This window comes from Pongo pygmaeus, chromosome 20, assembly GCF_028885625.2.
Source record: "Pongo pygmaeus isolate AG05252 chromosome 20, NHGRI_mPonPyg2-v2.0_pri, whole genome shotgun sequence".
Classification (NCBI taxonomy): domain Eukaryota; kingdom Metazoa; phylum Chordata; class Mammalia; order Primates; family Hominidae; genus Pongo; species Pongo pygmaeus.
This window is the reverse complement of record NC_072393.2, coordinates 42,471,545-42,499,410: the sequence shown is the minus strand read 5'-3', so window position 1 is coordinate 42,499,410 and position 27,866 is coordinate 42,471,545. Positions and strand designations below refer to the sequence as shown.

The 27,866-nt window shown below is 40.9% G+C and overlaps 2 protein-coding genes across 26 annotated transcripts in view; one reads left to right on the top strand and one right to left on the bottom strand.

Moving 5' to 3' along the window:
• The first annotated feature begins 902 nt into the window (after window positions 1–902).
• LOC134738816 (endogenous retrovirus group K member 25 Env polyprotein-like) lies at window positions 903–27,866 on the top strand. The gene is given in 6 exon segments (XM_063657618.1): window positions 903–952; window positions 19,438–19,516; window positions 24,918–25,010; window positions 25,013–26,136; window positions 26,139–26,772; window positions 26,775–27,866. Coding segments are annotated over 4 exon segments (2,097 nt in total). The 5' UTR covers window positions 903–952; window positions 19,438–19,516; window positions 24,918–24,934; the 3' UTR covers window positions 27,038–27,866.
• The window catches only part of ZNF420 (zinc finger protein 420), a 114,355-nt gene continuing 90,874 nt past the window's right edge, over window positions 4,386–27,866 (bottom strand). For 17 of the 25 annotated variants that reach the window (XM_063657625.1, XM_054462413.2, XM_054462415.2 and 14 more), the window contains 2 exons: window positions 5,759–7,537; window positions 4,386–4,552 (listed from right to left, as the gene is read on the bottom strand). In XM_063657625.1, the coding sequence (XP_063513695.1) occupies window positions 4,521–4,552; window positions 5,759–7,537 (1,811 nt within the window). In that variant the 3' untranslated portion in view covers window positions 4,386–4,520. Of the gene's footprint in view, window positions 7,538–27,866 lie in introns of all 25 variants that reach the window. The other 8 variants (XM_054462395.2, XM_054462397.2, XM_054462401.2 and 5 more) reach the window with 1 other exon arrangement.

Below are 27,866 nucleotides of genomic sequence, written 5' to 3'. Positions count from 1 at the left end.
GATGTGACTGCTTTCCAGCACTGAATCCTTTGGCTGCTACTTATTTTTTTTTATTGAATAAAAGGGACTTGGGATTGGCTGGATGCAGGTGAGGCTGTGTTAGGGGTCCCCTGTGTTGGAGTTGAGCGTGGGTACACTTTGCAGAAACTTTGTGAAGTCTTCTAGCAGGAATCCACAAAGGTGGCTTGGATTCCAGCACAGGCCCTTTTTTAGTCTCAGGAGTCCTTTGATTCTTCTTTGCTTTCTTGAGGGTCCTCAGTGCCCCTTGATAGCATGCCTGGACACCACTGTCTGTCCTGGAATTACCCCAGCTGCCTCAGAGACACACTCCCAACCCATCTGCCCCTGTGGAATGATAGTTCCAGGTGTGGTTGCCTTTGCCTCACCTTGCATTTGTCCTCATTTCCACATTTCCTGGACAGTAGTGAGAAGCAGGAATCCCTGGGCTTTGAGGCCAGGGCAGGGCCCTCCTATGGCCAGGTTGAAGGGAGGCAGTGGGCTCATGGGTCAGTGAATTTTTCACTGATACCTTCCCTGGGGAACTCAGGTGTCTGTGTGCCCCAGCAGCCCCTTCCACACCTCACCAGATTTTATCCCACCCCCCATCTGACCCAATTTCTGCCCACAGCATCCAATCCAGAATCAGATCCAAAGAGGAGTAAGGAGTACCAATCTCCTGCCCTGAAGCTCTTCCTCCACCAGGAACTCAGGAAGAAGTCCAGTGAAGTGGGGGTTGAGAACAGGATGGCTAGGATGGGCCTTCTGTCCCGTGCAACCTCTTTTCCTCCACCACCGGAGCGGGAGCCCTCTGTGGCAGTTCATTGGCATTGGGCTCTGGCTTGTCTTTTCCAGGAGTTCAACAGGATGGTCTTGGGATCCTAGGCATCACGGAGGGCTGAAGAGGCTGAAGAAACATCAAGGGGTGCCCCAGGCCCGCCTAGACGGTGTGTGGGTGAGTCTCCCCAAAAGTTGTCCCTCTTGTCACTTTGAGGACTGGCCTGTGTCTCAAGGCTGCTCTTTTCCTGGAGGGACTTCATCACAGACAGCAGAACCCTGCAGCCTCAGGAGCTGCCTGAGCATGTGTTTCTGTGTCACTGTTGTATGTCTGTGTGTGTGAATGTAATTTTGTGTTTTTGTGTGTCTATGTGTGGTGTCTAGTGAAATAGTCTTCATTTTGCATTTGTTCCCAGTTTCATATGGCAGTTGGCTGTGATTATCATGGGTGAGCTCTAGCCTGTTCCGTGACCGCTGTCTTTTTTTGTCTTCCCTATTTCTGATGGGTCTAGATTTTTGTCAGGCTCAATCTTATCAACAAAAATAATTTTCCAGTTCATCAGGGCCAACATTCTTGGGGATCCATTTCTATAGTGCTTCTTTCTCCACATTTATTTGTTAATGATTGGGCAGGTGTAATTATTATGGCGTTGTGGGTTTCCATTACTTTTACCAACAAGCTAACTCTGTCTCTGTGCCTATTCAGATGGCTTCATTATTCACAAGATGATTATCCAGTCATAGCCAGTCTTGTCGTTCTAATAAACATTGTGTTTAATTTCATCGACATTTTTCTTTTCCTTCTTGAGTGATTTGTACTTTTTTCCCTTTGTGACTGCACTGGAGTCCAGCCTTTTCAGGTCTGCAGTTCTTCTATTTAACCTATTCCTGTATTTGTTTGACTCTCAGCTTGCGATTTTTTTTCTATTATAGTTCCTGTTTGGGTATTTTAGAGCTTGCATTATTTGCTCTTTGCCTCTGATTTAAAGGGGAGTCCAGAGGGCATACCTTAAGCCCTAATTTTGGCCTTTAATAGAGTGTCCAAGGAGACCCAGTTGTGGTTATTCAGACCTGAGTAAGGGAAGATAGCAGCCAGCTCTTTTTCTGGCACCAGCTCCACCCTTCTCTTTGCTTCTGTGTGAGCCTGGTGTTTGGAAATTCAAACTGATCCTCCAGCTGCACATGTACATGGCACTAGCAGTGAATTTGCATCTCAGTGACCTCTGTGGTTGCCCTGGATGAGTCCTTGCAGCATTGGATCCAGGAACTCTGCAGCTGTGCATTGAGTTTAGGCTCTGGCCTATTTCCTTCAGGAGGTCAAGCAGAAGTTCCGGGGATTCTAGGTGTTGAGGAGGCTGACCAGGCTGAGAAAACTTCAGGAGCAAAGGACACACCATGGGATCCTTCCCTCAGACTGATCTGAGGCTGTGCATGTGACTCTCCTGCAGGGTTTCCACTGTTACCTGGAGGCTGGGCTAACATATGTGCCTGTGGCTTGCTGTGTCCCTCATGCAGTGTTCTCTGTACTCATCCTCAACTATCTTTTCAAGCTTTTGCTTCTATCACTCCAAAGTCAATACACCAGAAATAAACAAAGAAAAAAACCCTGTGCTCTTCTCAAAGTTACTGATACAGATACTGATAAATTCAATAGCCGTTTCAAACCTCGTGTTGTATAATCAGTCTGCCAAAGCTATCCTGCTACCTGTTGATTCTCCTTCAATTCACTTTTTTATTTGGCTTTTGTGATTCCAGTTTCTTGGTTTTCCTCTATTATTGGTTCTCCTCCTTAGCTTTTTTTTTTTTTTTTAGACACTCTCACTCTGTCACTCAGGCTGGAGTGCAGTAGCACGATCTCGGCTCACTGCAAGCTCCACCTCCCGGGTTCACGCCATTCTCCTGCCTCAGCCTCCCAAGTAGCTGGGACTACAGGCACCTGCCACCACGCCCGGCTAATTTTTTGTATTTTTTTTTTTTAGTAGAGATGGGGTTTCACCGTGTTGGCCAGGATGGTCTCAATCTCCTGACCTTGTGATATGCCCGCCTCGGCCTCCCAAAGTGCTGGGATTACAGGTGTGAGCCACCACGCCCGGCCTTTAGCTTCTTTCATATTGTTCTTTTATCATTGAACTCTTAATGTTGGAATGCTCCATGGTTCAGTCCTTGCTGTTTTTTAACCTTTTCTATACTAAAACCCTTAATCATTTAAATAAATATGGGCAATACCTACTAAAGTAATATAATATCAAGTTTGGTATATCTCATACATCAAGTGCCTACTCAGTACTGCCATTTTGTGTCTTAAAAGACATCTAAAGATTCAACATGTTCAAAATTGAACTCTCAATCTTCCCCTAGAACCCTGGAACTGAAGTTTTCTCCATCCTGGTTGATGAAAACATTGTATTCCCAGATGCTCAAGACTAAAATCTTTGAGTTAAAGTCACCTTAGACTTGTCTCTTTTACATCTAGCCCTTAAACAAATCTTGCTTGCTGTCACATTTACTATATACTTAGAATACAACCAATAACCACTATAGCCATTGTTACCTCTTTTTCCGAAGCCATGACATCCTCTTTCATCTGCGTTACTACAACCTCCTCATCGATTTTTTTTTTCAACAGTTGTGTTTCCCTCAATAAAGTGTCTTTACAATGGCTTGCATGCTTGGCAAGACATAGCTCTGTTATCTCTCAGTTCTGCTCTAGCAACCATCCCTTTGCACAGTGTTCTTCAATAACTTCCCCAATTTTCCTAAAACACTTCAGTGTAGTCCCATTGTAGGACCTCTCTCCTCTGCCTGGAATCACCATACTCCTTCAAGTCTTGGCTCAAGTCTATCCTTCTTGATGGTCTACCTTGATCTCTGTATTTCACAAAGCAACCTAAATGATCATATCCCTCCCATTGTCTTTTGAATTACTTTTTCCCCATAACACTTATTTTCTAACATACTCTGTGTGTATGATTATCTCCTCCTGTTAGAATTGTTCACTGACAAATATCCAAAACACCTAAGATAGTGGCTGGAATATATTAAGTACCTAATAACTGACTACTTTTAGAACAATAGGCTCCTGTGAGGAAAGCATAACTATATTTACTAGCAGACTGCCTTTGTATGCATTGGCACTGGTCTAATTTCTTCTTCAGGTTGTCACATTAAATCACTGTAAGTGGATTAAGGGTGGAGGACAGGGCCTGCCAGCATAGATAACATCTTACCAAAGCAATATTGCTTTCAATTGCTGCTAGTGGGCTGCCTAGCTCTACTCTAAATTTATCTCATTCACAAGACATTACTGAAAGCAGCAAGAAACATGCAACACACATATTCTGAATCACTTCTATCATTTCCTCTAACATTATAGCATCAACTGATATAAAGCATGCTTGTAAGAATGGGAGGCAGTGACAAAATGTCCTGCCTATTAAAACAAGAATCTTCAAATTCCTAGCTTAATTTGGGCAGTTCCTCATTCTCAGTGGCCCTAAGTAAATACCCCATTTGAGATTTCTTTTACCCATAGCATCCCACTTGCAGGTACAAAATTTTATATCCTTAAGAATTTTTATTGTCAATAACAGAACTACAATAGCATCAACAAATAAGATGTTTGATTTTATTAAAGAAACACAGGAGGCAAGCAGACCAGAGCTAGTATGGCTGTTCCACAAAGTCATCAGGGTTTCAGACTCCTTCTGTATTTCTGCTCCATGATCCATAACACCCAGATACCATTCTCAAAGTCCCCATGAGAGTATCGGAGCTCCAGCTTAGATGTCCACATTGTAGGCAGGGAGAAAAAGACAGGAAAAATGGATTTCATAAATCTCCTACTCATATAAATACTACTTCAATCTTGTTGACCTGCAAGGAAGGCTGAGATAGTTTTTCAGCCCAGAAATTTGTTACTAATAAAGAGAAAATAGATATAGGGTAGGAAAAAAGCAGTCTGTATCACAAACTCTCATCATTTTTCATTGCAAAATAGTCTGTAATATCAGTTCTTATTTTGTTTACTTCAAAAGCAATACATTCAAGTTTAAAAAAAATTTCTAGATTTATTAGACTTTGGATCTTAGACTTTGTTAAAAATCACTTCACACCTTGACCCACTTCTCTAACAGCTGTGCTCAATAATACACTGATTACATCCACTGGGTTTGTTTTTTTTTAACAGTATGAATTTCCTCTTATAGCAATAATGGATGAGATTTAAATGACAGCTTTCTCACATTCATTATGGCATACAGTACCCCCCAACCAAGTTATCTTGGATGTGTTGATAAAAGATTTCTCAATATTTATTACACTCATAAGTACTCTCCTCTCATGCAAATTCTCTAAAATAACACTAGTGAAAATGGTAGCTAATATTTGTGATATGCTACGTTCAAGGCACCATTCTAAGAGCTTTTACATGTAATAACTTACATAATACTTCCAAGAATCTTATAATAAAGGTAATATACTTAGGTCTATCTTAAAATGATTAAACCAAGGTAGAGGTTAAGTATCATGATACATATAACAAAAAGATCAACTAGCAGAGCTAAGATAATGTTGAAAAAGATATTTGTTTTCAATATGGCTAAAGGGCTTCCTACATTTACTATATTAAAACTATTCTCCAATTTGCTAATGTTTAATAGGTTTCCAGTAATGATAGATTTTTCTATATGAATGACACTACCATTTTCTTTCATATAAATTATCTGATGCTGTGCTTTATGAGGCAAATGTGCGCCCATATTCACATCTGTGAGAATTCTTTGCTGCTAACAACCAGAGAACCTCTTCATAATGATCTCAAAGAATCAGACAATTCACATGTAAACTTGCGAGCCATGACTAAAGTCAATCCCACATTCCTTATATTCAAAAGATTTCTCACTGATATGAATTCTCTGATGTTGAGTTAGCTGTGAACCACGAGTAAAGGCCTTCCCACATTCCTTACATTGATATGGTTTCTCACCAGTATGAATTCTCTGATGCCGAGAAAGATGTGAGCTCTGAGTAAAGGCCTTTCTACATTCTCTGCATTCATAGGGCTTCTCACCAGTATGGATTCTCTGATGTAGAGTAAGCTGAGAGCCATGACTAAAGGCCTTGCCACACTCCTTGCATTCATAGGGTTTTTCTCCAGTGTGAATTCGCTGATGTTGAGTCAACTGTGAACCACGAATAAAGGCTTTCCCACATTCCTTACATTGATATGGTTTCTCACCAGTATGAATTCTCTGATGTTGTATAAGTAGTAAGCCACGCGCAAAGGCCTTTCCACATTCATTACACACATAGGGTTTCTCACCAGTGTGAAGTCTTTGATGTTGGGAAAGATGTGAACTCTGAGTAAAGGCCATTCTACATTCTTTACATTCATAAGGTTTCTCACCAGTATGGATTCTCTGATGTTGAGTAAGCTGTGAGCCACGAATAAAAGACTTCCCACATTCCTTACATTCATAGGGTTTCTCACCCGTGTGAATTCGCTCATGTTGAGTAAGTTCTGAGCCGCGACTAAAGGTTTTTCCACATTCTTTACATTCATAGGGTTTCTCACCAGTATGAATCCTCTGGTGTCGTGTAAGGAGTGAGCCACGATTAAATGCCTTTCCACATTCCTTACATTGATAGGGTTTCTCACCAGTATGTATTCTCTGATGTTGAGTAAGTTGTGAGCCATGACTAAACATCTTTCCACATTCCTTACATTCATAGGGCTTTTCATTGGTGTGAATTCTCTGGTGTTGAGTAAGTTGTGAGCCACGGATAAAGGCCTTCCCACATTCTTCACATTTATAGGGTTTTTCACCAGTATGAATCCTCTGATGTTGCATCAGTAGTGAGCCCCGAATAAAGGCCTTTCCACATTCCTTACATTCATATGGTTTTTCCCCATTATGAATTTTCTGATGTTGAGAAAGCTGTGAGCCACAAATAAAAGCTTTTCCACATTCCTTACATTCATAGGGTTTCTCACCGGTATGAATTCTCTTATGCAGAATAAGTTGTGAGAGCTGAGTAAAGACCTTCCTACATTCTTTACATTCATAGAGCTTTTCACCAGTATGAAGTCTCTGATGTAGTGTAAGCTGTGAATTCTGAGTAAAGGCCTTCCCACATTCTTTACATTCGTAAGGTTTCTCACCAGTATGAACTTTTTGATGTCGGGTAAGTTGTGAGCTACGAATAAAGGCTTTCCCACATTCTTCACATTTATATGGTTTTTCACCAGTATGAATTCTATGATGTAAAATAAGTTGTGAGCTTTGAGTAAAGGCCTTCCCACATTCCTTACATGCATAGGGTTTCTCACCAGTATGAAGTCTCTGATGAAGACTGAGTTGTGAATCACGACTAAAGGCCTTCCCGCATTGCTTACATTCATAGGGTTTTTCACCAGTATGAATACTTTGATGTTGTGTTAGGTGTGAGGCTCGTCTGAAGGCTTTCCCACATTCCTTACATTTATAGGGTTTCTCAGTAGAATGACATCTTGAATGTTGAGATAAGTAAGTATGCTGATTGAAAATGGACATTTTGTCATATATGATCATCCCTTGCCTGAAATATTCCTTCTGATTTTCTTGTTGCTTCTCCATCTTGCCTTTGGCTTCCAAATAATCCTTGGAATTGGACTCTTCAAGATCACAGTTTTCAAGTCTGTCACTCATTTCCCATTGGGATAATTCTGTTTCATAAGTGTTCTTTTCTGGAGATAAGTCCTTATTTGCACACCTTGAAGGCAAGTCTGAAAGATAAGAGAGAATAAAAAAATTGAGAAATATAACTTCTATAGCAAAGACAAATAATAGGAAAATAATGCCCATAAGAAATAACAGACATACATGAGTTTGTTTCAAATATTATTATGACCCATAATGATACCTACCTTTCATATCACAACCTACTATATATATACAGTTTCATAAAACAGTATCTTCCCTGTTTTCTATTCTATTCTGCAATATTTCTACTTTTTTCAATTTCTCTGTCTCATACACACGCAGACAAACCCCAACTACACTGATTTCATGGTACAGTAATGTTCCTATCTAGAATTTTTTTAAAATTAGCTAAGAAGGATCTCATATATTAATATATGAAAGGGGCATCTGAGAGATTAGAGAATAATGAAAACTCACTTGAGAAGATAAGGGAAGAGATTAAGAAAAATTTTAAAGTGAGTTGTTCTCAAGCTTTGATGGGGATCAAAATCACCTGGGGAGCATGTTAAAATTATAGCTGTCCAACATTACACCAGACTAACTGCTAGTGAATCAGAAAAAGATCCTGGAGATCTGTACTTTTAATCCTTCCTATTAACTGATTCAGATTCAGATCATGATTTTCTTTATCTGCTTAATACTTTTTAGTAGCTTCCATATTAATATAAAAATCCAAACTCTTCAATGACTTTGACTTATTTCCCCTTCCATGGTCTTCTCCTTGCTTATGTATCTGTTGAGCCTTCCCAGCTTTGCTCCCTATTTGCCAGAAAAACTAGCTTCCTTTCAACTCTGAAAAAGTCACAGACCTTTTTCAATTAAAAGCTAGCCAGAGCCTACTCCATTTCTTTGGACTGCTCTGGATGAGACTATACAAATGCTCTTTCTCATTCTTCAGGTCTCAATTTAATTATCAGTCCCTAAATCTTAAATATTAATTTCTGGTAATTTAGACCAATCTTTTAGATGATAGCAATTATACAAATTAAACAAATTATAAAAGGCACCTGAGTGAAGGCACTGGAGCATTTACATAACAAAGAGTGGGTGGCTAAAAATTGAAAAATATGAAAAGTCAGAGATAAGCCCAACATCGGGGTCCACATTTCCACTTAGAGAAGTCTTGTAATTCTAGAAAAAGCTAAGAGTGGGAGAAACTAAACAGTGTTTTGGACTGTGTCACAGGGCTGGGCAACAATAACTGGAGGACAGGGCCTGCCATGAATTCTTTATACTTTGGGTTGGGAACCCTGAGGGCTATATTGAGGAATAAAGGAGAAACAGTAGACCAATCTGGACAGAGTCTGAAGTCTGAATCATCTTTGAATCAGCTCAAATTCAAAAATTTGGATTAAAGTGATTCAAGACTGCTTGCCATAGCAAACTTAAATCTTTATTGGATTTTGTATAATGTTATCCAAGGACTGAAACCTTATAACTTTTCTTTGTGATGTCTAGCACTCAATAAAAACCAGGTAATGAAAGCACTCAATAAAAACCAGGTGAATGAAAGACAGGAGAAAAAACAAAAGAAACTTTGACTTATAAGGACTGAAATCACGTATCCACCCACCATCATATACTCCTGTCACTCCTAAATACCCTTGTCCTGTTCCTCTGTAATCAACCCTTCATACCACCCTAGTGGTACATGCCTAGAAACCAGTGATCTGTGGTTTCCCTATAACTTCCTTACAGATAGAAACAAAAGCACCTCCATACTAAATCTATGATCCTATATGCCTCTCCAATTGCTCTTTAGCTCTCCCTATCCCTTTCAAATAGGATACTAAGTTGCTTTTGTTTACTTATCCTTACTTCACAGTTTCCTTTGTTTCTTCATGCCTTACCTCATATCTTCTCTTATTTACTTGTCTATTCAAGGACAATTCTGTGTGTTCTGGGAAGAACACATCCTAGAGCTCCCAGGCACTACTACAGGTCTAAAACATAATGAAAGGGTTCTATAATCTCATGGAATGTTGGAGAGAAAAAAGGCAATTATTCAGGCCAGGCGCAGTGGCTCATACCTGTAATCCCAGCACTTTGGGAGGCCAAGGCAGGTGGATCATTTGAGGTCAGGAGTTCGAGACCAACCTAGCCAACATGGTGATACCCCGTCTCTACTAAAAACACAAAAAATTAGCCAGGCATGGTGGCGGGTGCCTGTAATCCCAGCTACTTGGGAGGCTGAGGCAGGAGAATCGCTTGAACCTGGGAGGCAGAGGTTGCAGTGAGCTGAGATCACGCCACTGCACGCCAGCCAGCCTGGGTGACAGTACAAGACTTCGTCTCAAAAAAAAAAAAAATACAAAATCAGCTGGGTATGGTGGCAGGCGCCTGTAATCCCAATTACTTGGGAGGCTGAGGCAGGAGAATCACTTGAACCAGGGAGGCAGAGGTTACAGTGAGCCAAGATCTCACCACTAGCAAGCCAGCCTGGGCAACAGAGCGAGACTCCGGCTCAAAAAAAAAAGCAATTATCCAATATAAGGGAAGGAGTCTACACTGATGAAGAATATTTCAGTTAGAAATACAGATCAAGAAACAGAACACAAAAATTCTCAAATACTGTTGCTGAGAGTGCGAAACACTGTAACTATGGTAAAAAAAAGTGTGGTCGTTTCTTATAATGTTAAACATACATTTAGCATATGATACAGTGGTCACATTAGTATTTACACTTATGCTCACACAAACATCTATATGTCAAAGATTATAACAGCTTTATTCAGAAGTGCTCCAAACTGGAACTTCAGACGTCCCTCAAAAGGCGAATGAATCAGCAAACTTTGGCAATTCCAGATACTGGAAAATTACTCAGCAATAACAGAAACAAAGTATTGATTCATGCAACATTACTCAACAATAACAGAAACAAATTGATCCATGCAACAATATGGATAAATCTTAAATATATTTTGCTAAGTGAAAAAAGACATATTTTGATTCTATTTATATGACATTCTTGACAAAGCAAAACTATAGGGATTGAATTTGGTGAGTAGTTTTTCATAGGCTGGGAATGGTGAAAGGGGAGGGGTTAACAATGAAAGAAGAAAGCATGAGGGAATTTAGGGATGGTTAATAGAACTATTGTATATTATGACTGTGATAGTAGGTGGATACAGTTGTTATCTGAATGGCATATCAGATTTCCTAACAAACACCAATAAATGGTGGGTAAAATATGACAAACATCCTTTTAAAAATATAGACAAGATTAAGGCTGGGCGCAGTGGCTCATGCCTGTAATACCAGCACTTTGGGAGGCTGAGGCGGGCAGATCACAAGGTCAGGAGATTGAGACCATCTTGGCTAACACTTGTGAAACCCCGTCTCTACTAAAAATACACACACACACAAATTAGCTGGGCGTGGTGGCACACGCCTGTAGTCCCAGCTACTCGGGAGGCTGAGGCAGGAGAATCACTTGAACCGGGGAGGTGGAGGTTGCAGTGAGCCAAGATTGCCCCACTGCACTCCAGCCTGGGTGACAGAGCGAGACTCCACTCAAAAAAAAAAAAAAAAAAAAAAAAGACAAGGGTAAAAGAAAATAAAGAAGATCAAGCAATGAAGTGAGAGCCAGAAACTGGACAGGTGAACATGCTCTGGTTAGAGCTACCCTTGGGACATTTGCTGGCTTCAATAGCCTGAGGTTGTATCTTAGTGTTGTGAAAAAATTCAAGAGACAGGCCTTCACCCACAAAAGGGCAGGGATTAGAAATAAATCACTTTACAAAATTGGAACCTATTCAAGGCCTGAAGTTCAGAGACAGGAAAAAATCCATCTGACCTCAGTCTCGGCCATTTTTAAAAAATTGACTTTTACTCTGAGTTGGGGAGCCAAAATTAGTAAATACAAAGATAGTTAATGGGAAAGTGCAGAAGCTAGATGGATAGAAATTAAGCAGCTACAAGAATAATCCACCTGGCTCAGACCAGATGATCATGGAGGTAAGGGTGGAGGAAGTGAGGTATCATTAGATAGTGGATATATTTTGAAGGTATACTAAAGAGGATTTGTTGGTAGAATGGACATGTAACATGAAAAGAGAAGACAAGGAAGACTATGCATGTTTTGCCTGAAAGTTTGGAACAATGGAAGTGCTACTTACTGAGAACTCCTCACTGTGATAGGGGCAGACCTGGGAGGGAATGTGAAAAGTCTGGTTTTGAACTATTAGACATCAAATGAAAATGTTCAATAGACACATATGTGTAAGCATGTGACTCTAGGGAGGTATTTGGATTACAGATATAAGTTTGAAAGTCATCACGAAATAACATTTAAAGCTATAAGATTTGATGAGGTCACCCAGGGTGTACCTTTATATACAAAACAGAAGGGGAAGGATGAAAAAGGGAAGTTTGAGGATTGAACCCTGGGTCACTTCAGGCAGATGAGAAGGAAACAGCAATGGAGACTGAAAAGGAATAGCCAGTAAGAAAGGAAAAAAATTAAGAGAGCACGGAACCCCAGAAGCCATGTGAAAAAAGTTTTTTTTTTATTATTATTATAAGTTTCAGGGTACCTGTGCACAATGTGCAGGTTTGTTATATATGTATACATGTGCCATGTTGGTGTACTGCACCCATTAACTCGTCATTTAGCATCAGGTATATCTCCTAATGCTATCCCTCCCCCTACCCCAAAACAGTCCCCAGAGTGTGATGTTCCCCTTCCTGTGTCCATGTGTTCTCATTGTTCAGTTCCCACCTATGAGAGAACATGCGGTGTTTGGTTTTTTGTCCTTGCAATAGTTTGCTGAGAATGATGATTTCTAGTTTCATCCATGTCCCTATAAAGGACACGAACTCATCATTTTTTATGGCTGCATAGTATTCCATGGTGTATATGTGCCACATTTTCTTAATCCAGTCTATTGTTGTTGGACATTTGAGTTGGTTCCAAGTCTTTGCTATTGTGAATAGTGCCGCAATAAACATACGTGTGCATGTGTCTTTATAGCAGTGATTTATAGTCCTTTGGGTATATACCCAGTAATGGAATGGCTGGGTCAAATGGTATTTCTAGTTCTAGATCCCTGAGGAATCGCCACACTGACTTCCACAATGGTTGAACTAGTTTACAGTCCCACCAACAGTGTAAAAGTGTTCCTATTTCTCCACATCCTCTCCAGCACTTGTTGTTTCCTGACTTTTTAATGATTGCCATTCTAACTGGTGAGAGCTGGTATTGTGGTTTTGATTTGCATTTCTCTGATGGCCAGTGATGATGAGCATTTTTTCATGTGTCTTTTGGCTACATAAATGTCTTCTTTTGAGAAGTGTCTGTTCATATCCTTCACCCACTTTTTGATGGGGTTGTTTTTTTCTTGTAAATTTGTTTGAGTTCATTGTAGATTCTGGATATTAGCCCTTTGTCAGATGAGTAGGTTGTGAAAATTTCCTCCCATTTTTTAGGTTGCCTGTTCACTCTGATGGTAGTTTCTTTTGCTGTGCAGAAGCTCTTTAGTTTAATTAGATCCCATTTGTCAGTTTTGGCTTTTGTTGCCATTGTTTTTGGTGTTTTAGACATGAAGTCCTTGACCATGCCTATGTCCTGAATGGTATTGCCTAGGTTTTCTTCTAGGGTTTTTATGGTTTTAGGTCTAACATGTAAGTCTTTAATCCATCTTGAATTAATTTTTGTATAAGGTGTAAGGAAGGGATCCAGTTTCAGCTTTCTACATATGGCTAGCCAGTTTTCCCAGCACCATTTATTAAATAGGGAATCCTTTCCCCATTGCTTGTTTTTGTCAGGTTTGTCAAAGATCAGATAGTTGTAGATATGCGGCATTATTTCTGATGGCTCTGTTCTGTTCCACTGATCTATATCTCTGTTTTGGTACCAGTACCATGCTGTTTTGGTTACTGTAGCCTTGTAGTATAGTTTGAAGTCAGGTAGTGTGATGCCTCCAGCTTTGTTCTTTTGGCTTAGGATTGACTTGGCAATGCAGGCTCTTTTTTGGTTCCATATGAACTTTAAAGTAGTTTTTTCCGATTCTGTGAAGAAAGTCATTGGTAGGTTGATGGGGATGGCATTGAATCTATAAATTACCTTGGGCAGTATGGCCATTTTCACAATATTGATTCTTCCTACCCATGAGCATGGAATGTTCTTCCATTTGTTTGTATCCTCTTATTTCATTGAGCAGTGGTTTGTAGTTCTCCTTGAAGAGGTCCTTCACGTCCCTTGTAAGTTGGATTCCTAGATATTTTATTCTCTTTGAAGCAACTGTAAATGGGAGTTCACTCATGATTTGGCTCTCTGGTTGTCTGTTATTGGTGTATAAGAATGCTTGTGATTTTTGTACATTGATTTTGTATCCTGAGACTTTGCTGAAGTTGCTTATCAGCTTAAGGAGATTTTGGGCTGAGACAATGGGGTTTTCTAGATATACAATCATGTCATCTGCAAACAGGAACAATTTGACTTCCTCTTTTCCTAACTGAATACCCTTTATTTCCTTCTCCTGCCTAATTGCCCTGGCCAGAACTTCCAACACTATGTTGAATAGGAGTGGTGAGAGAGGGCATCCCTGTCTTGTGCCAGTTTTCAAAGGGAGTGCTTCCAGTTTTTGCCCATTCAGTATGATATTGGCTGTGGGTTTGTCATAGATAGAGCTTATTAGAGATACATCCCATCAATACCTAATTTATTGAGAGTTTTTAGCATGAAGGGTTGTTGAATTTTGCCAAAGGCCTTTTCTGCATCTATTGAGATAATCATGTGGTTTTTGTCTTTGGTTCTGTTTATATGCTGGATTACTTTTATTGATTTGTGTATGTTGAACCAGCCTTGCATCCCAGGGATGAAGCCCACTTGATCATGGTGGATAAGCTTTTTGATGTGCTGCTGGATTCGGTTTGCCAGTATTTTATTGAGGATTTTTGCATCAATGTTCATCAAAGATATTGGTCTAAAATTATCTTTTTTGGTTGTGTCTCTGCCAGGCCTTGGTATCAGGATGATGCTGGCCTCATAAAATGAGTTAGGGAGGATTCCTTCTTTTTCTATTGATTGGAATAGTTTCAGAAGGAATGGTACCAGCTCCTCCTTGTACCTCTGGTAGAATTCGGCTGTGAATCCATCTGGTCCTGGACTCTTTTTGGTTGGTAAGCTATTGATTATTGCCACAATTTCAGAGCCTGTTATTGGTCTGTTCAGAGATTCAACTTCTTCCTGGTTTAGTCTTGGGAGGGTGTATGTGTTGAGGAATTTATCCATTTCTTCTAGATTTTCTAGTTTATTTGCGTAGAGGTGTTTGTAGTATTCTCTGGTGGTAGTTTGTATTTCTGTGGGATCAGTGGTGATATTCCTTTTATCATTTTTTATTGCATCTATTTGATTCTTCTCTCTTTTCTTCTTTATTAGTCTTGCTAGCAGTCTATCAATTTTGTTTGTCTTTTCAAAAAATCAGCTTCTGGATTCATTAATTTTTTGAAGGGTTTTTTTGTGTCTCTATTTCCTTCAGTTCTGCTCTGATTTTAGTTATTTCTTGCCTTCCACTAGCTTTTGAATGTGTTTGCTCTTGCTTATCTAGTTCTTTTAATTGTGATGTTAGGGTGTCCATTTTGAATCTTTCCTGCTTTCTCTTGTGGGCATTTAGTGCTATAAATTTCCCTCTACCCACTGCTTTGAATGTGTCTCAGAGATTCTGGTATGTTGTGTCTTTGTTCTCATTGGTTTCAAAGAACATCTTTATTTCTGCCTTCATTTTGTTATGTACCCAGTAGTCATTTAGGAGCAGGTTGTTCAGTTTCCATGTAGTGGAGTGGTATTGAGTGAGTTTCTTAATCCTGAGTTCTAGTTTGATTGCACTGTGGTCTGAGAGACAGTTTGTTATAATTTCTGTTCTTTTACATTTGCTGAGGAGAGCTTTACTTCCAACTATGTGGTCAATTTTGGAATAGGTGTGGTGTGGTGGTGAAAAAAATGTATATTCTGTTGATTTGGGGTGGAGAGTTCTGTAGATGTCTATTAGGTCCGCTTGGTGCAGAGCTGAGTTCAATTCCTGGGTATCCCTTGTTAACTTTCAGTCTCATTGATCTGTCTAATGTTGACAGTGGGGTGTTAAAGTCTCCCATTATTATTGTGTGGGACTCTTTGTAGGTCACTCAGGACTTGCTTTATGAATCTGGGTGCTCCTGTATCGGGTGCATATATATTTAGGATAGTTAGCTCTTCTTGTTGAATTGATCCCTTTACCATTATGTAATGGCCTTCTTTGTCTCTTTTGATCTTTATTGGTTTAAAGTCTGTTTTATCAGAGACTAGGATTGCAACCCCTGCCTTTTTTCGTTTTCCATTTGCTTGGTAGATCTTCCTCCATCCCTTTATTTTGAGCCTATGTGTGTCTCTGCATGTGAGATGGGTTTCCTGAATACAGCACACTGATGGGTCTTGACTCTTTATCCAATTTGCCAGTCTGTGTCTTTTAATTGGAGCATTTAGCCCATTTACGTTTAAAGTTAATATTGTTATGTGTGAAACTGATCCTGTCATGATGATGTTAGCTGGTTATTTTGCTCGTTAGTTGATGCAGTTTCTTCCTAGCCTCGACGGTCTTTACAATTTGGCATGTTTTTGCAGTGGCTGGTACCGGTTGTTCCTTTCCGTATTTAGTGCTTCCTTCAGGAGCTCTTTTAGGGCAGGCCTGCTGGTGACAAAAATCTCTCAGCATTTGCTTGTCTGTAAAGTATTTTATTTCTCCTTCACTTAGGAAGCTTAGTTTGGCTGGATATGGAATTCTGGGTTGAAAATTCTTTTCTTTAAGAATATTGAATATTGGCCCCCATTCTCTTCTGGCTTGTAGAGTTTGTGCCAAGAGATCAGCTGTTAGTCTGATGGGCTTCCCTTTGTGGGGAACCTGACCTTTCTGGCTGCCCTTAACATTTTTTCCTTCATTTCAACTTTGGTGAATCTGACAATTATGTGTCTTGGAGTTGCTCTTCTTGAGGAGTATCTTTGTGGCATTCTCTGTATTTCCTGAATCTGAATGGTGGCCTGCCTTGCTAGATTGGGGAAGTTCTCCTGGATAATATCCTGCAGAGTGTTTTCCAACTTGGTTCCATTCTCCCCATCACTTTCAGGTACACCAATCAGACATAGATTTGGTCTTTTCACATAGTCCCATATTTCTTGGAGATTTTGTTTGTTTCTTTTTATTCTTTTTTCTCTAAACTTCCCTTCTAGCTTCATTTCATTCATTTGATCTTCCATCACTGATACCCTTTCTTCCAGTTGATCGAATTGGCTCCTGAGGCTTCTGCATTCTTCATGTAGTTCTTGAGCCTTGGCTTTCAGCTCCATCAGCTCCTTTAAGCACTTCTCTGCATTGGTTATTCTAGTTATATATTTGTCTAATTTTTTTTCAAAGTTTTTAACTTCTTTGCCATTGGTTTGAATTTCCTCCTGTAGCTCGGAGTAGTTTGATCATCTGAAGCCTTCTTCTCTCAACTCATCAAAGTCATTCTCTGTCCAGCTTTGTTCCGTTGCTGGTGAGGAACTGCGTTCCTTTGGAGGAGGAGAGGTGCTCTGCTTTTTAGAGTTTCCAGTTTTTCTGCTCTGTTTTTTCCCCATCTTTGTGGTTTTATCTACTTTTGGTCTTTGATGATGGTGATGTACAGATGGGTTTTTGGTGTGGATGTCCTTTCTGTTTGTTAATTTGCCTTCTAACAGACAGGACCCTCAGCTGCAGGTCTGTTGGAGTTTGCTAGAGGTTCACTTCAGACCCTGTTTGCCTGGGTATCAGCAGCGGTGGCTGCAGAACAGCGGTAGCTGTAGAACAGCAAATTTTCGTGAACCGCAAATGCTGCTGCCTGATCATTACTCTGGAAGTTTTGTCTCAGAAGAGTACCCGGCCGTGTGAGGTGTCAGTCTGCCCCTACTGTGGGGTGCCTCCCAGTTAGGCTACTTGGGGGTCAGGGACCCACTTGAGGAGGCAGTCTGCCTGTTCTCAGATCTCCAGCTGCATCCTGGGAGAACCACTACTCTCTTTAAAGCTGTCAGACAGGGACGTTTAAGTCTGCAGAGGTTACTGCTGTCTTTTTGTTTGTCTGTGCCCTGCCCCCAGAGGTGGAGCCTATAGAGATAGGCAGGCCTCCTTGAGCTGTGGTGGGCTCCACCCAGTTCGAGCTTCCCGGCTGCTTTGTTTACCTAAGCAAGCCTGGGCAATGGCAGGCGCCCCTCCCTCAGCCTCGCTGCCACCTTGTAGTTTGCTCTCAGACTGCTGTGCTAGCAATCAGCGAGACTCCATGGGCGTAGGACCCTCCGAGCCAGGTGCAGGATATAATCTCCTGGTGTGCTGTTTTTTAAGCCCATTGGAAAAGCGCAGTATCAGGGTGGGAGTGACCCGATTTTCCAGGTGCCGTCTGTCACCCCTTTCTTTGACTAGGAAAGGGAACTCCCTGACCCCTTGCACTTCCCGAGTGAGGGAATGCCTCGCCCTGCTTCGGCTCGCGCACAGTGTGCTGCACCCTGTGTCCTGCACCCATTGTCTGGCACTCCCTAGTGAGATGAACATGGTACCGCAGATGGAAATGCAGAAATCACCCGTCTTCTGCGTCGCTCCGGCTGGGAGCTGTAGACCGGAGCTGTTCCTATTCAGCCATCTTGGCTCTACCCATATTTTCTGAAAAAAGTGTTTTAAGAAGGAATGATCAGTTATGTCAAATGCTGAGAGATGAGGCAAAATGGTGCATTCTTTTTTTTTTTTTTTTTTTTTTTTTTGAGATGGAGTCCTGCTCTGTCGCCCAGGCTGAAGTGCAGTGGTGTGATCTCGGCTCACTGCAACCTCCACCTCACGGATTCAAGCAATTCTCTTGCCTCAGCTCCCAGGTAGCTGGCAATCCATGCATGTGCCATCATGCCTGGCTACATTTGTTTGTATTTTTAGTAGAGACAGGGTTTCACCATGTTGGCCAAGCTGGTCTTTGTGGGGAAAAGAAAGAGAGATCAGACTGTTACTGTGTCTATGTAGAAAGAAGTAGACATAAGCGACTCCATTTTGTTCTGTACTAAGAAAAATTCTTCTGCCTTGAAATGCTGTTAATCTGTAACCCTAGCCCCAACCCTGTGCTCGCAGAAACCTGTGCTGTGTTGACTCAAGGTTTAATGGATTTAGGGCTATGCAGGATATGCTTTGTTAAAAAAGTGTGTGAAGGCAGCAGCATGCTTGTTAAAAGTCATCACCATTCTCTAATCACAAGTACCCAGGGACACAATACACTGCGGAAGGCCACAGGGACCTCTGCCTAGGAAAGCCAGGTATTGTCCAAGGTTTCTCCCCATGTGATAGCCTGAGATATGGCCTCGTGGGAAGGGAAAGACCTGACCGTCCCCCAGCCGGACACCCGTAAAGGGTCTGTGCTGAGGAGGATTAGTAAAAGAGGAAGGCCTCTTTGCAGTTAAGAGGAAGGCATCTGTCTCCTGCCAGAATGTCTCAGTGTAAAACCCAATTGTATGTTCTATTTACTGAGATAGAAGAAAACTGCCTTAGGGCTGGAGGTGAGACGTGCTAGCGGCAACACTGCTCTTTAATGCACCGAGATGTTTGTATACATGTACATCAAGGCACAGCACCTTTCCTTAAACTTATTTATGACACAGAGACCTTTGTTCACATGTTTTCCTGCTGACCCTCTCCCCACTATTACCCTATTGTCCTGCCACATCCCCCTCTCCGAGATGGTAGAGATAATGATCAATAAATGCTGAGGGAACTCAGACCAGTGCTGGCGCGGGTCCTCCGTATGGTGAGCGCTGGTCCCCTGGGCCCACTTTTCTTTCTCTATACTTTGTCTCTGTGTCTCTTTCTTTTCTCAAGTCTTCGTTCCACCTGATGAGAAACACCCACAGGTGTGGAGGGGCAGGCCACTCCTTCATCGGGTGCCCAATGTAGGTGCTTTTCTCTAGGGTGAAGGTACACTCGAGTGTGGTCATTGAGGACAAGTCGACAAGAGATTCCTGAGTACGTCTACAGTCACCCTTTGCGGTAAGCTCATGCGCTCAGAAGAAGCCAGGGTAACAATGGGACAAACTAAAAGTAAATATGCCTCTTAGCTCAGCTCTATTAAAATTCTTTTAAAAAGAGGGGGAGTTAGAGTCTCTACAAAAAAATCTAATCACTCTATTTCAAACAATAGAACAATTCTGCCCATGGTTTCTAGAACGGGGAACTTTAGATCTAAAAGATTGGGAAAAAATTGGCAAAGAATTAAAACAAGCAAGTAGGGAGGGTAAAATCATCCCACTTACAGTATGGAATGACTGGCCCATTATTAAAGTAGCTTTAGAACCATTTCAAACAGGAGAAGATAGCATTTCAGTTTCTGATGCCCCTGGAAAATGTGTAATAGATTGTGAAGAAGAGGCAGGGATAGAATCCCGGAAAGGAACGGAAAGTTCACATTGTAAATACGTAGCAGAGCCGGTAATGGTTCGGTCAATGCAAAATGTTGACTATAATCAATTACAGGAGGTGATATATCCTGAAATGTTAAAATTAGAAGAAAAAGGTCCAGAATTAGTGGGGCCATCAGAGTCTAAACCACGATGGCCAACTCCTCTCCCAGCAGTTCAGATGCCTGTAACATTACAACCTCAAATGCAGCTTAGACAAGTACAAACCCCAAAAGAATATCAAATAGAGAAAGATAGAGTCTCTGTCACGGCAATGCCAATCCAAATACAGTATCCACAATATCAGCCAGTAGAAAATAAGACCCAACCGCCAGTAGCCTATCAATACTGGCCGCCAGCCAGGATCAGCCACCCCCAGAAAATCAGTATGGAGAGCCAGGAATGTTTCCAGCACCACAGGGCAGGGCGCTATATCCTCAGCCGCCCACTATGAGATTTAATCCTACACCACCACCTAGTGGACACGGTAGTGCATTGCATAAAATTATTGATAAGGCAAGAAAACAAGGAGATATTGAGGCGTGGCAATTCCCAGTAATATTAGAACCAATACCACCTGAAGAAGAGGCCCAAGAGGGAGTGCCTCCCCTAGCTGAGGCCAGATATGAGTCCTTTTCTATAAAAATGCTAAAAGATATGAAAGAGGGAGTAAAACAGTATGGACCCAGCTCCCCTTATATGAGGACATCATTAAATTCCATTGCTCATGGACATAGATTCATTCCTTATGATTGGGAGATTTTGGCCAAATCATCACTCTCACCCTCTCAATTTCTACAATTTAAGACTTGGTGGATTGATGGGGCACAAGAACAGGTCCAAAAAAATAGGGCTGCCAATCTTCCAGTTAACATAGATGCAGATCAACTATTAGGAACAGGTCAAAATTGGAGCACTACTAATCAACAAGCAATAATGTAAAATGAGGCCATTGAGCAAGTTAGACTTATCTGCCTTAGAGCCTGGGAAAAAATCCAAGACCCAGGAACTGCCTGCCCTTCATTCAATACAATAAGACTAGGCTCTAAAGAGCCCTACCTTGATTTTGTGGCAAGGCTCCAAGATGCTGCTCAAAAGTCAATTGCCGATGAGAATGCCTGTAAGGTCATAGTGGAGTTGATGGCATATGAAAACACCAATCCTGAGTGTCAATCAGCCATTAAACCATTAAAAGGAAAGGTCCCAGCAGGATCAGATGTAATCTCAGAGTACATAAAAGCCTGTGATGGAATTGGAGGAGCTATGCTCATAAAGCTATGCTTATGTTGCTTTAGGAGGACAAGTTAGAACATTTAGGGGAAAATGTTATAATTGTGGACAAATTGGTCATCTAAAAAAGAATTGCCCAGCCTCAAATAAACAAAATATAACTATTCAAACTACTACTACAACAGATAAAGAGCCACCTGACTTATGTCCAAGATGTAAAAAAGGAAAACATTGGGCTAATCAATGTCATTCTAAATTTGACAAAAATGGGCAACCATTGTTGGGAAACGAGAAGAGGGGCCAGCTTCAGGCCCCACAACAAACTGGGGCATTCCCAGTTCAGTCCTTTGTTCCTCAGGGTTTTCAGGGACAACAACCCCCACTGTCACAAGTGCCTCAGGGAATGAGCCAGTTACCACAATACAGCAATTGTCCCCGGCCACAAGCAGCAGTGCAGCAATAGATTTGTGTACTATACAAGCAGTCTCTCTGCTTCAAGGGGAGCCCCCACAAAAAATCCCCACAGGGATATACGGCCCACTGCCTGAGGGGACTGTAGGACTAAGGAAGATCGAGTCTAAATCTAAAGGGAGTTCAAATTCATACTGGTGTGGTTGATTCAGACTACAAAGGCGAAATTCAATTGGTTATTAGCTCCTCAATTCCTTGGAGTGCCAGTCCAGGAGACATGATTGCTCAATTATTATTCCTGCCTTATATTAAGGTTGAAAACAGTGAGATAAAAAGAACAGGAGGGTTTGGAAGCACTGATCCAGTAGGAAAGGCTGCATATTGGGCAAGTCAGGTCTCAGAGAGCAGACCTGTGTGTAAGGCCATTATTCAAGGAAAACAGTTTCAGGGGTTAGTAGACACTGGAGCAGATGTCTCATATCATTGCTTTAAATCAGTGGCCAAAAAATTGGCCTAAACAAAAGGCTGTTACAGGACTTGTCAGCTTAGGCACCGCCTCAGAAGTGTATCAAAGTACTATGATTTTACATTGTTTAGGGCCAGATAATCAAGAAAGTACTGTTCAACCGATGATTACTTCAATTCCTGTTAATCTGTGGGGTCGAGATTTATTACAACAATGGGGTGCGGAAATCACTATGCCCACTCCATTATACAGCCCCATGAGTCAAAAAATCATGACTAAGATGGGATATATACCAAGAAAAGGACTAGGAAAAAATGAAAATGGCATTAAAGTCCTAAATGAGACTGAGGAAAATCAAGAAAGAAAAGCAATAGGGTATCCTTTTTAGGGGCAGCCACTGTAGAGCCTCCTAAACGCATTCCATTAACTTGGAAAACAGAAAAACCTGTATGGGTAAATCAGTGGCCACTACCAAAACAAAAACTGGAGGCTTTACATTTATTAGCAAAGGAACAATTAGAAAACAGACATATTGAGCCTTCAGAATTCTCGCTTTGGAATTCTCCTGTGTTTGTAATTCAAAAAAATCCAGCAGATGGAGTATGTTAACTGACTTAAGGGCCGTAAATGCCGTAATTCAACCCATGGGGCATTTCCGACTGGGGTTGCCCTCTTTGGCCATGATCCCAAAAGACTGGCCTTTAATTATAATTGATCTGAAGGATTGCTTTTTTACCATTCCTCTGGTGGAGCAGGATTGTGAAAAATTTGCCTTTACTATACCAGGCATAAATAATAAAGAACCAGCCACCAGGTTTCAGTGGAAAGTGTTACCTCAGGGAATGCTTAATAGTCCAACTATTTGTCAGACTTTCATAGGTCAAGCTCTTCAACCAGTTAGAGATAAGTTTTCAGACTGTTATTCATTATGTTGATATTTTATGTGCTGCAGACACGAGAGACAAATTAATTGACTGTTACACATTTCTGCAAGCAGAGGTTGCCAATGCAGGACTGGCAACAGCATCTGATAAGATTCAAACCTCTACTCCTTTTCATTATTTAGGGATGCAGATAAAAAATAAAAAAATTAAGCCACAAAAAATAGAAATAAGAAAAGGCACATTAAAAACATTAAATGATTTTCAAAAATTGCTAGGAGACATTAATTGGATTCGGCCAACTCTAGGCATTCCTACTTATGCCATGTCAAATTTGTTCTCTATCTTAAGAGGAGACCCAGACTTAAATAGTAAAAGAATATTAACCCCAGAGGCAACGAAAGAAATTAAATTAGTGGAAGAAAAAATTCAGTCAGTGCAAATAAATAGAATAGATCCCTTAGCCCCACTCCAACTTTTGATTTTTCTACTGCGCATTCTCCAACAGGCGTCACCGTTCAAAATACTGATCTTGTGGAGTGGTCATTCCTTCCTCACAGTACAATTAAGACTTTTACATTGTACTTGGATCAAATAGCTACATTAATTGGTCAGGCAAGATTACGAATAATAAAATCGTGTGGAAATGACCCAGACAAAATAGTTGTCCCTTTAACCAAGGAACAAGTTAGACAAGCCTTTATCAATTCTGGTGCATGGCAGATGGGTCTTGCTGATTTTGTGGGAATTACTGATAATCACTACCCAAAAACAAAAATCCTCCAGTTTTTAAAATTGACTACTTGGATTTTACCTAAAATTACCAGTCATGAACCTTTAGAAAGTGCTCTGACAGTATATACTGATGGTTCCAAAAATGGAAAAGCAGCTTACACAGGGCCAAAAGAGCAAGTAATCAAAACTCAATATCAATCGGCTCAAAGGGCAGAGTTGGTTGCAGTCACTACAGTGTTACAAGATTTTAATCAACCTATTAATATTGTATCAGATTTGCATATGTAGTAGAGACTACAAAGGATGTTAAGACAGCTCTAATTAAATATAACATGGATGATTAGTTAAACCAGCTGTTCAATTTATTACAACAAACTGTAAGAAAAAGAAATTTCCCATTTTATATTACTCATATTTGAGCACACACTAATTTACCAGGGCCTGTAACTAAAGCAAATGAACAAGCTTACTGGTATCATCCGCATTCATAAAAGCATAAGAACTTCATGCTTTGACTCAGGTAAATGCAGCAGGATTAAAAAACAAATTTGATGTCACATAGAAACAGGCAAAAAATATTGTACAACATTGCACCCAGTGTCAAGTCCTACACCTGCCCACTCAAGAGGCAGGAGTTAATCCCGGAGGTCTGTGTCCCAATGCGTTATGACAAATAGATGTCACGCATGTACCTTCATTTGGAAGATTATCATGTGTTCATGTAACAGTTGATACTTACTCACATTTCATATGGGCAACCTGCCAGACAGGAGAAAGTACTTCTCATGTTAAAAAACATTTATTATCTTATTTTGCTGTAATGAGAGTTCCAGAAAAAATTAAAACAATGGACCAGGATACTGTAGTAAAGCTTTCCAAAAATTCTTAAATCAGTGGAAAATTACACATACAACAGGAATTCCCTATAATTCCCAAGGATAGGCCATAGTTGAAAGAACTAATAGAACAGTCAAAACTCAATTAGTTAAACAAAAAGAATGGGGAGACAGTAAGGAGTGTACCACTCCTCAGATGCAACTTAATCTAGCACGCTCTACTTTAAATTTTTTAAACATTTATAGAAATCAGACTACTACTTCTGCAGAACAACATCTTACTGGTAAAAAGAATAGCCCACATGAAGGAAAACTAATTTGGTGGAAAGACAACAAAAATAAGACATGGGAAATAGGGAAGGTGGTAATGTGGAGGAGAGGTTTTGCTTGTGTTTCACCAGGAGAAAATCAGCTTCCTGTTTGGATACCAACTAGACATTTGAAGTTCTACAATGAACCCATCGGAGATGCAAAGAAAAGCACCTCCACGGAGACAGAAACACTGCAATCAAGCACCATCAACTCACAAGATAAAATGGTGATGTCAGAAGAACAGATGAAGTTGCTGTTCACCAAGAAGGCAGAGCCGCCGACTTGGGCACAATTGAAGAAGCTGACACAGTTAGCTACAAAATATCTAGAGAACACAAAGGTGACACAAACTCCAGAGAGTATGCTGCTTGCAGCTTTGATGATTGTATCAAAGGTGGTAAGTCTCCCTATGCCTGCAGGAGCAGCTGCAGCTAATTATACCTACTGGGCCTATGTGCCTTTCCCGCCCTTAATTCGGGCAGTCACATGGATGGATAATCCTATAGAAGCATATGTTAATGATAGTGTATGGATACCTGGCCCCACAGATGATCGTTGCCCTGCCAAACCTGAGGAAGAAGGGATGATGATAAATATTTCCACTGGGTATCATTATCCTCCTATTTTCCTAGGGAGAACACCAGGATGTTTAATGCCTACAATCCAAAATTGGTTGGTAGAAGTACTTACTGTCAGTCCCATCAGTAGACTTACTTATCACATGGTAAGCGGAATGTCACTCAGGCCACAGGTAAATTACTTACAGGACTTTTCTTATCAAAGATCATTAAAATTTAGGCCTAAAGGGAAACCTTGCCCCAAGGAAATTCCCAAAGGATCAAAAGACACAGAAGTTTTAGTTTGGGAAGAATGTGTGGCCAATAGTGCTGTGATATTACAAAATGATGAATTTGGAACTATTATAGATTGGGCACCTCGAGGTCAATTCTACCACAATTGCACAGGACAAACTCAGTCGTGTCCCAGTGCACAAGTGAGTCCAACTGTTGATAGTGACTTAACAGAAAGTTTAGAAAAACATAAACACAAAAAATTACAGTCTTTCTACCCTTGGGAATGGGGAGAAAAAGGAATCTCTACTCCAAGACCAAAAATAATAAGCCCTGTTTCTGGTCCTGAACATCCAGAATTATGGAGGCTTACTGTGGCCTCATACTGCATTAGAATTTGGTCTGGAAATCAAGCTATAGAAACAAGAGATCGTGAGCCATTTTATACTATCGACCTAAATTCCAGTCTAACGGTTCCTTTACAAAGTTGTGTAAAGCGCCCTTATATGCTAGTTGTAGAAAATATAGTTATTAAACCAGACTCCCAAACTATATAACCTGTGAAAATTGCAGATTGTTTACTTGCATTGATTCAACTTTTAATTGGCAACACTGTATTCTGCTAGTGAGAGCAAGGGAAGGCGTGTGGATCCCTGTGTCCAAGGACCGACCGTGGGAGGCCTCGCCATCCGTCCATATTTTGACTGAAGTATTAAAAGTCATTTTAAATAGATCCAAAAGATTCATTTTTACTTTAATTGCAGTGATTATGGGATTAATTGCAGTCACAACTACAGCTGCTGTGGCAGGAGTTGCATTGCACTCTTCTGTTCAGACAGTAAACTTTGTTAATGATTGGCAAGAGAATTCTACAAGATGGTGGAATTCACAATCTGGTATTGATCAAAAATTGGCAAATCAAATTAATGATCTTAGACAAACTGTCATTTGGATGGGAGATAGGCTCATGAGCTTAGAACATCATTTCCAGTTACAGTGTTACTGGAATACGTCAGATTTTTGTATTACACCTGGAGTTTATAATGAGTATGAGCATCACTGGGACATGGTTAGATGCTGTCTACAGGGAAGAAAAGATAATCTCACTTTAGACATTTCCAAATTAAAAGAACAAATTTTTGAAGGATCAAAAGCCCATTTAAATTTGGTACCAGGAACTGAGGCAATCGCGGAGTTGCTGATGGTCTCACAAATCTTAACCCTGTCACTTGGGTTAAGACCATCAGAAGTTCTACTATTGTAAATTTCATATTAATCCTTGTGTGCCTGTTCTGTCTGTTGCTAGTCTGCAGGTGTATCCAACAGCTCCAAAGAAACAGCGACCATCGAGAATGGGCCATGATGACGATGGCGGTTTTGTCCAAAAGAAAAGGGGGAAATGTGGGAAAAAGAGAGATCAGACTGTTACTGTGTCTATGTAGAAAGAAGTAGACATAAGAGACTCCATTTTGTTCTGTACCAAGAAAAATTCTTCTGCCTTGAGATGCTGTTAATCTGTAACCCTAGCCCCAACCCTGTGCTTGCAGAGACATGTGCTGTGTTGACTCAAGGTTCAATGGATTTACCAAAGGGCTATGCAGGATGTACTTTGTTAAAAAAAAAAAAAGTGCTTGAAGGCAGTATGCTTGTTAAAAGTCATCACCATTCTCTAATCTCAAGTACCCAGGACACCATACACTGCGGAAGGCCACAGGGACCTCTGCCTAGGAAAGCCAGGTATTGTCCAAGATTTCTCCCCATGTGATAGCCTGAGATATGGCCTCATGGGAAGGGTAAGACCTGACTGTCCCCCAGCCCGACATCCTCCAGCCCGACACCCCCAGCCCAACACTCGTAAAGGGTCTGTGCTGAGGAGGATTAGTAAAAGAGGAAGGCCTCTTTGCAGTTGAGATAAGAGGAAGGCATCTGTCTCCTGCTTGTCCCTGGGCAATAGAATGTCTCAGTGTAAAACCCAATTGCATGTTCTATTTACTGAGATAGGAGAAAACCGCCTTAGGGCTGGAGGTGAGACATGCTAGCGGTAATACTGCTCTTTAATGCACCGAGATGTTTGCATACGTGTACATCAAGGCACAGCACCTTTTCTTAACCTTGTTTATGACACAGAGACCTTTGTTTACATGTTTTCCCACTGACCCTCTCCCCACTATTACCCTGTTGTCCTGCCACATCCCCCTCTCCGAGATGGTAGAGATAATGATCAATAAATACTGAGGGAACTCAGAGACCAGTAAGCACCGGTCCCCTGGGTCCATTTTTC